This window comes from Lathyrus oleraceus, chromosome 5 (assembly GCF_024323335.1).
Source record: "Lathyrus oleraceus cultivar Zhongwan6 chromosome 5, CAAS_Psat_ZW6_1.0, whole genome shotgun sequence".
NCBI lineage: Eukaryota > Viridiplantae > Streptophyta > Magnoliopsida > Fabales > Fabaceae > Lathyrus > Lathyrus oleraceus.
The window spans coordinates 331,242,179-331,251,253 of record NC_066583.1 but is presented as its reverse complement, the minus strand read 5'-3'; the positions used below and the strand labels follow the sequence as shown (position 1 = coordinate 331,251,253).

General features: G+C 29.1%; 1 protein-coding gene and 1 long non-coding RNA gene across 2 annotated transcripts; one reads left to right on the top strand and one right to left on the bottom strand.

Moving 5' to 3' along the window:
* Positions 1-1,422: 1,422 nt before the first annotated feature.
* LOC127084420 (uncharacterized) lies at positions 1,423-5,015 on the bottom strand. The gene is made up of 10 exons (XM_051024864.1): positions 3,598-5,015; positions 3,327-3,439; positions 3,107-3,226; positions 2,911-2,998; positions 2,718-2,809; positions 2,521-2,625; positions 2,163-2,272; positions 1,955-2,042; positions 1,839-1,874; positions 1,423-1,720 (listed from the first exon to the last, which is right to left on the bottom strand). Exons 1-10 carry the CDS (start codon positions 4,739-4,741, stop codon positions 1,637-1,639), a joined length of 1,980 nt encoding a protein of 659 aa, XP_050880821.1. The 5' UTR covers positions 4,742-5,015; the 3' UTR covers positions 1,423-1,636.
* A 314-nt stretch (positions 5,016-5,329) lies between these two features.
* On the top strand, positions 5,330-6,723 carry LOC127078358 (uncharacterized). The gene is made up of 3 exons (XR_007787833.1): positions 5,330-5,506; positions 5,590-5,737; positions 6,498-6,723. It is a non-coding gene; the product is annotated as an uncharacterized LOC127078358 (long non-coding RNA).
* The last annotated feature ends 2,352 nt before the right edge of the window (positions 6,724-9,075 follow it).

Below are 9,075 nucleotides of genomic sequence, written 5' to 3'. Positions count from 1 at the left end.
ACCACAACAACCATTTCATCATTTCTCCAACGAATCATTCACACCCATGTCCACATTCAATCGTCTAGGTCGTACACTAATAATCCCATCAACACAATCCAACCACTCTGGCATGGGTCGCGAACTTAGTTACGACAACACGTCATTGCATACACAAGATTACATAGAAATGCAAGAACTTATTAGGAAATCTAGTGATATTCCTGGGACTTAAAATCCTCAAACACCTGGGGTGAATCAACCACGAGTGCAACGAATTAAAGTACCTAGGGGTGTGAAACCAGTGGTCGACATGACCAACCCGGGTGTCCTCATTAATGTCTGTAAAAATATTTTAAATTAAATATTAATGTTTATTTTTATTTTTTTATATAAAAAAATTACAAACTACGTCATCCTTTAACAATACATATTGGCGTCGATTCAACTGGCCTACATGAAATCACCAATTCAATTCAATTCAATTGACAACACCATTTAATTTTCCCGTGAAACCACCAATTTATTTGACACTAAGTTCCACTTTTTTAAAACTGATAGATTGAATTTTTTTTCTTCCCTTAAACATATACTAACACAACTCAATGCTCACATTCATCCAACTTTCTTCCTCAGTTCAATCCAATGGCCAATTTTTGTTCAACGTCGTCTTATTATTATTGATTTCCCCATTATCACATTCACAAACACACCACACAATCCCAAAACAACACTACTAAAATATAGCAAGTTCTCAACTTTAACCCAAACTTTAACAACAATAGGGTTCTTTTTATTCTTCTTCATCATCACATTTTCTTATGCAACTTCATTCATAAGCATCATTCATAAACCTTCATATTTCATTTTAGTCAACTGTGATGAAATGAAGAAAAGGAAATGATGCGTGTATAAAATTTCCATTCAGATTTTATTTTTCATTTTGAGAAGTTTTTCTAGAATTTTGATGAAGATTAGAAAGATGAAGATATAAGGAAAGAAAATGAAGATATGAAAAAATATATATTAGAGGTGGTTGTACTATTATAATTATTAATATCTAAAGGTGTAAGTTTTCTTAAAAAGATCAAATAGTTAAAATTTTAAAAATAAAAAGAGTCTATATTAAACACTCAACAACATTGTCTCATAAGCCTTTTAAAAACATACACTACAAAAAAAGTCAACTTATTAGTAAAAGAATTTCAATGCAGCAGATAGCACCACTAAAAAGATATTCATGCTTATCCTCCAAACCCAATTCTCATGAAAAAAAATTATAGTAGTAAACAATAACATTGGAGTTGGCTAGGCGGCATGAAGTTAGGTATTTATGCTGTAAGCACTTAGAAAGGAGTGGGAAGCATGCATGCACCCATTTTCATTTGACCAACAAGAGAACACAATTTTGAAGTTATTAACAAAAATGAATTCCCAAATAAGTGATTAAAATATCAGTTAGTGATTGATAAATTGAAGGCACAACAAATGTTACATCCAACTCCAAGTACTCAAAATGTCATGTCCAAAAAAGTGTAGTGTTTGTTACATTTCACCAATAAACATGTTTAATTTATTATATATATACATGTTGCTATGAGCATAAAAACTTCAGCAAAACAAACAAATAAGAAAGAAAAAACTTATTATATGTTTTTTATATTTTGACAAATCGAGCTACGTTGGCAAGAACGGTTCTCAAGCTTCTGATGCCTGCTCCCGATTTCGAGCTGGCCATCATCTGCAATAGGCGCATCACAAAAATACAAACCTTACTCACTCCTCCCAGCAATAATGTCAGAAAAAGTAAGCAAAAAGGTTAGAACATGGAACAAATCTACCAAAAGAATCAATCTTACCAGAGGTTGAATTACAGACTTGTTCGGTAAGAGACTCTGTCAATAAGTATGCAGAAACTTGTTAATATACAAAAAAGAACATCAATTTTAAAGTATGGAGGGCCAATGTTTATTACCTCTTCGATTTGCATGGCACGTCGCGCAACATCGATTGGGAAAACTGTGTCTGTCTTAGTTAATACTATCTGGTATTTAGTTTTTGATCTGCAAATTAACATCATCCGTTAAATAGATCTAGATCTAGCAATGAAAATGTAAACCGCATTTATATCTGTAACTAGCCCAAGGGGAGGTGCATCGCCTCGTGCTATTGTATGAATTTACCTTTCCATTAACTCAATAAGTTCATGATCTCTTGGTTTCATGCCCCATTTTGTATCAATCAGAAGGCATACTTGTTTGAGACCAACTCGCGTTGAAACATACTCCTTTACCTATAATCCGTTGTTTTTCCGAGATACAACCAATCAATATTTATGTTATAATTATAATATAAATAAGGCAACTCCAACTTCAATCGATGTATTTGTCAGCGATGATAAAAGAGGAAAATGCTACTCAGTGTAAAGCCACATATACATCTAAAACGATTTCAATCATCTTCATGATGTATTTACATGTAAAACTGAAAACAGAAACTACCAAAAGACATTGAGAAATTTGATATAATTTGCACGCTTACAAGGTCCTCCCAAGCTTCTTTCACTTCTTCTTTTGCATATGCAAATCCATATCCCGGCAAATCAACTAAGCTAAGCTTTGTTCCCAAGCTGAAGAAGTTAATTGTCTGCAAATAATTCGCAAGTTGTTGGTAAAGAAATTCATCTATCAACAAGACCTAACTCGACATGAATTGACAGTTAAGAACTAATACAATACCTGTGTATGGCCAGGCTTGTCCGATGTCCGTACAACCCCCCATTGCCTAGTCAGTGCATTAAGAAGAGACGATTTACCGACATTTGACTTTCCTGTTAGCCAGAACACAATAAAAAAAAAGCATTTAACTTGTTTCTCTAAGCAACTACTACTACTATGATACAATGATGAATTCCAAAAATTAAAACTTTACCTGCAAATGCAATCTCTGGAAGATTAGGCGGTGGAAATGACGATGAAACCTTTGCAGCAGCGAAAAACTCCAATCTGTTCCTAAAAACCTGTTTCAGATTACAGGAACAAAGAATCACGACAGTAATTAAAATTCACAGAAATCATTATTCTAAATGAACAAACAATTGTTTTCAATGCAATAAACGGCAACATACATTTTCTTCAATATTCTCTCTTTCTGAACTTTTAGAGAAGGGAAGATTATCTAATGGTGAAGGAAGTTCTATGTTGTAGCCTGCCCTTTTTATATCAATCATACGCCTCCTACCCAACAGCTGTGAATAATAATTCGAATACGAAAAAATCAAAATACCTTCAAGGAAATGATGTATTAACATAAAGCATATGACAATCAAAAGTCTTCATACAAATTACATTTTTTTCCACAAAGGTAAGTATTGAAGGGCTAGGCTGTATTGCACGGAATTGGGCGTTCTGTGACATTTCGCGCTCTTTCTCAGAATCCTTTTTCTTCTCTTCTTTATTTCCTGAATTAACTTGTGGAATCAAACTCAAGGTACACTCAAGTAAGGCGAAAATAAACATTATTTCTACCATATCGTTAAAGTCATTTCTAAATTGTGCCAAGTAGTGTTTGCCATATATCAGATGAAAATATTACAAAACAGAAAGATAAAATAGTTACCATCAACACCAATGGCATCATCTAGTCTTTTGTTTGAGATATCATATGGATCAATCCTTATCACCCTTTTCTTTTTCTTGTATCGGCGATCTTCTAGTTTCTGGGCATCATCATCCAACCCTGGTTCTTTCATGTCCGAACTTGAAGGCGACGCAGGTTCTTCGATTTTCCCATAGCTAAATTCAGTTTTCTTTTCTCCATTCTTCTTCTTCAACCTACTTCCACTATCATCCATCCCATCAATTTCTTTCTTGTCCTTCAAACTTTGATTAGAATGTTTGTCTTTGGATTTTGCCTTCTTCAATTTAGTGAAATCCCAAATTGTACGGTTATCATCGATTTTCTCTTCCACAGTTTCATCTCTCACCTTCTTCTCCTCTTTCTTAAACGAAATTTTCTTCTTGGGTATTTCTACACCACTCCATATCTCACCGTTTTCATCCATTCCTTCCTTAGCATACACTCTCTTCTTCCTCCCAAAAGAATCCAAAGTACTCAACTTTCGTTTCTCATAAAACTTCTCACCTCTCCTTTCTTCACCTGATTCCATATCTCTAAAGTTTGAACTTTTCTTCAACTTCCCTTTATACCCATTTTCCCTATCGAAACCCTCATCATTGTTAAAACGATGTTCACCATTTCTAGTTCTCAACTGTCTTCTCTCATAAAACTTCTCACCCCTCCTTTCTTCACCTGATTCCATTCCTCTAAAGTTCACATTTTTCTTCAACCTCCCCTTATACCCATTTTCCCTATCAAAACTCTCATCATTGTTAAAACGGCCTTCACCCTTTCTAGTTCTCAAATTTCCTCGATCGTAAAACTTCGCTCCACCCCTTTCTTCACCCGATTGCATTCCTCTAAAGTTCACATTTTTCTTCAACTTCCCCTTATACCCATTTTCTCTATCATCAATTCTCCCTCTCTCATAACACTTCCCTCTACTCCTTTCTTCACCTGATTGCATTCCATTAAAATTCACCCTTTTCTTCGAATTCCCCTTATACCCATTTTCTCTATCAAAACCCTCACCCTTGTTAAAACCATTTCCATCCTCACTAACTTTCAACGAATTCCTAGAAATTCTTACAGCAACTTTAGGCTTTCTTCTAAGTTTCTGCCTTAAAATTTCCTCAGTAGACATTATGCTCAATACTAAACCCTCTTAATGCTTTCAAAACAATCTCAAAAACACGCACCAAAGCAATAACACGCCTCTTAGATTGTACGTGAAACAAAACAAATAACAAAACAACAGTGTTAGAGCTATGTGATCAAAAGGGTTTAGAAGAAAAAAGAGTTACTTGGCACCGTGGGCGAATGGTGAAAGCTTGAAAGGTGAGAGCTTTCAAAATTGTTTGAGAATGTTGAATCCTGGAAGTGGAGGCAGTGATACTGAAATAATGGCAGAATTTTTTGATTTGTTGCAATGTTGTGTAGGTATGCATGAAAATGGGCTATGGGCCTAATTCCTAATATGGGCTAAAATGGTTATATGAAGAATTAATATTTAATTTTATATTCTTTATATATATATATATATATATATATATATATATATATATATATATATATATATATATATATATATATATATATATATATATATATATATATTTGTTCTAGAATAAATGATAAGTTAACCTAAATACTAAACCCGACCCGGAAAAAGCATTTATAAATACGTATTATAATTTATTTTGATAGTTCGTCTTCGCCGCTCATCATTATATGATTTGTTTTTTTTCTTGATGTGGTGTAGATGGTTTTTCACTATCACTATTATTCATATGTATAAAATATGTTTGTGTCTGTCTCTTGTATTGGATCTGATGATAGGTATAGGAGAAACACATTTGTTGCGATTTCTTTAGACTCAAGTCAATATTATATACATGAAAAAACTCAGGTCAGCTATTGTGTTTAATCATTTATATTATCTTTATATCTTATTTTCTTCTAATAAATTTTATGTTATTTTGTTTCCATCAGATCTACCATCAGAACAACAAAAATCAGTTCACTGATTATCATTTCAAGCCTAATCAAATCAAAATATTTGTATTTGTATGCCTTATCTATTGTTCTTTGGTGTATGGTTCAACTTCGTAATTCTTCGACCGTGATTTCCTTGATATAGGTAAAACGATAAATATAAATCTTTTTTAGTTTTATAATTATAACTTATTTCGCATCAGTTGATTTTATTTTTGATGAGTTCAATCCATTTTTTAGTAAAATAGATTTTATCTTGATGACATGATTTAGTGAATGACTGATACTTGATGTATCATAATAATTATATTATTTTGTATTCCTCTTTTTTAATAGTTATATTTTTTACTTTACTTTTTTTTAAAGTTTATTTGTAGTTTTAGTCCTTTATTTTAATTTTTTAAAATTTTAATCTCTCTTTTAAAATTTAGTTTTTTCGTCCTTCATATTTTTTTTTTGAGATTTTAGTTCTTCATCTGATATTAATATCATTTTGATGAGTAAATTGATGATGTGTCGTGACTTAAGTGGCATCAATCAAATTAAATATTATTTATAATATTTATATTTCATTAACAATATAAAATATTATATTTATTGAAAAGAAAAAACTTAAATTAAATCACCATAAATTTAATTTTTTTTAAAAGAATAAATAGTTTAAATTATAATATTTTTGAATGAAATTAAATTATTATTAGTAAACTTTTAAAAGGAATTAAAAAATTATGATTTGCAAATTAATTTTTTTGTAGCCTAAGGTGTTTCAAACCTGTGACCGACACAATCTGGGCACACACTTCTTTGTTAAGTTAATGCAGCAAATTTTATTGTTTTGAACTTGAATGTTTTTAAGGTGAATTGCTTTGTTTACTTTTTAACATTTTGATTTTGATAATTGACAGGAGGTATAGTAGCATCAGAATGGTTTTCAACAACATGATTATTTTGATAACATGTTGTAAGGTGTGGAGCAATAGTAGAAGTTTGAGATGCGAGAATCATAATTTCATTGATTACTTTTCTCGAATTTCTTTGTGAAGATGTTACTGGATTTTTTTTCTCTTCCTTCTTCCTCTACCGTTAACATTGGTTACTCTGCTGTAATGGAATCTGTTAGAGTGACAGTAACATACATGACTTCCATTAGTTTTTTGTGAGTTTTGGAAGTAGATTTTTAAAGAGTTTTGGTAGAAAAGACTTTAGAGGGTTACATATATGAAATGTGTTTGATATTTTTAAAATATTTAAATAATAATATAATTTTATATGTTAATGTAATATATTATATTTTAAATATTTTAAAATATCAAACACATTTTAAAATACAGATGCAGTTTTCCAAAAAGATTCACAAGGCTTCCATTAGTTAACTCTTAGTTAATTAAATTGGGTTTATTTTGTAATAATAGCAAAAGTTTTAAATAAATTGAATAGCATAATGTACAATGCACATAGTTTTGTTTAATGTTCAGTTAGTTGAAGCATTCCAAATTTTGAAGTAGTTTGGGTTGAGATTGAACCAACCCATTCTATACTATATAATTACATATGTTAAGTTAAATCACATTAAAATATATAAAATAACACAAAACACAATCCCATTGACGCATTCAATATTTATTTGGTCGTGGGATTAATATCAAATAGTTTAAATTTAAATATTTTTTATTAAATATAAATTAAAAATAATATTTAAATATTTATCGTTTAATCTTTATTTAATAAATTTTTTTTATTGATTGCATGAATAGTTTGCTACGTTTTAGTTGTTTTCTTCACTAAAAAAATATGTATTATATTTTATTTTCATATATAAATATATATTGATTTGTGGGCTGTTTTTTTTTTTATATATTGTTCATATATCATTGTATTTTAGTAAAATAAAACATATAAATAGGTTTAATAATTTTTTATTTTAAAAAATCAAAAATATTAATTTTTATATATATTTATAATCATAATAAATAACATATACTATTTATTTATATTAATTTTTATATATATTTATAATCTGAAAATATCTAGTTTTATCCATATTTTAAAACAGAAATAAATATATTATTTTTCATTTTAATATATTTGATTATTAAATATTTTATTATAAAAATGTAATATATATTAATACAAAGTATATAATATATATTATTATTATTATTTTTATAGTTAAAAGCAGAATATATATAATTTATATATTTAAAAACAGAATATATATAAAAACATACAATTTTAAAAATACATTTTTTTATAATTAAAAACAGAATATAAAAATATAATATATATTAAAAACAGAATATATAATTATTTTGTAACATTATTAATATATAAAACATACAATTTTATATATTTAAAACATAATATATTTTCAAAACATAATTTATATATTTTAAAATAGAATTTATATAAAAACATACAATTTTAAAAACAAAATATTTTAATGAGAATTTATAATTTATTTTTTAATATTTTTATAATTATAAATAGAATAGAATATATATATATATATATATATATATATATATATATATATATATATATATATATATATATATATATATATATATATATATATATATATATATATGTGTGTGTGTGTGTATGTGTGTGTGAAAAACATGTCACTAATTTGTGGCGTGATTTTCGTATGACAATCTAGTCTATATTGACGTGCTACATATATGTAGACGTTGCAGTATGTGCGGTCTATTTATTAGCGACATGAATTTCATGTCACAAATTAATGACGTATTTTTCACGTGGCAGTATGACACAATTAATTTTATAGGTAACGACGTGAAAATCATGCAACAAATTAATGACGTGATTTTTACGTGATAAAAAAGTTGTCACAAGTGCTCTAGTCTCGTAAATAACTACGACATTAATTTAGGTTTATGACGGGATTTACACATTTATGCTCATTTTTCTCCTTCGTTTTATTGCATTTTCTTCGTCATTTATTATTAGTTAGATTTAGAAGAATGGCTAATCACTAACTAGATTTAGTAGCAGAACTACTAATTTATTTATAATATATTTAAACATGAATGTTTTCTTCCAACTTAGCACTATTTATGCCACTTAAACATATTTGTTCCACCTAAGTTAAGATCCAACGTGTCACAGCTTCACCGTTAATGAAAAGGGCCTTAATGTTTTGGCTAAAAAGGGGCTTAGCACTATTTATGCCACTTAGTATCTTTGTAGCACAGAAGACTTTGTCATATTAGTAAAAAAAGGCTTAATGTTTTGATTAAAAAAATGATGTTCTTTCTGGATTAAAGAATGTAGATTTGGAGAAGTGTTCTCATTGCATGGCTGGTAAACAGACTAGAGTATCTTTCGAGACATCTTGCCTCAAGGAAGTCAAAGTTGCTTCAATTGGTACATTCTGATGTTTGTGGTCTATTAAAGGTAAAATCTTTTAGTGGTACACTTTATTTTGTTACCTTTATTGATGATTGCTCAAGGAAACTATGG

What these genes read in the sequence shown, in the direction of transcription:
- LOC127084420 (XM_051024864.1), bottom strand. Translation starts at nt 4,741, where the DNA reads ATGTCTACTGAGGAAATTTTAAGGCAGAAACTTAGAAGAAAGCCTAAA. An exon ending in TCCAGAGATTGCATTTGCAG is followed by an intron (nt 2,810 to 2,910) that starts GTAAAGTTTTAA and finishes TCTGGCTAACAG; the next exon opens with GAAAGTCAAATGTCGGTAAA. An exon ending in AAGAAGCTTGGGAGGACCTT is followed by an intron (nt 2,273 to 2,520) that starts GTAAGCGTGCAA and finishes AACGGATTATAG; the next exon opens with GTAAAGGAGTATGTTTCAAC.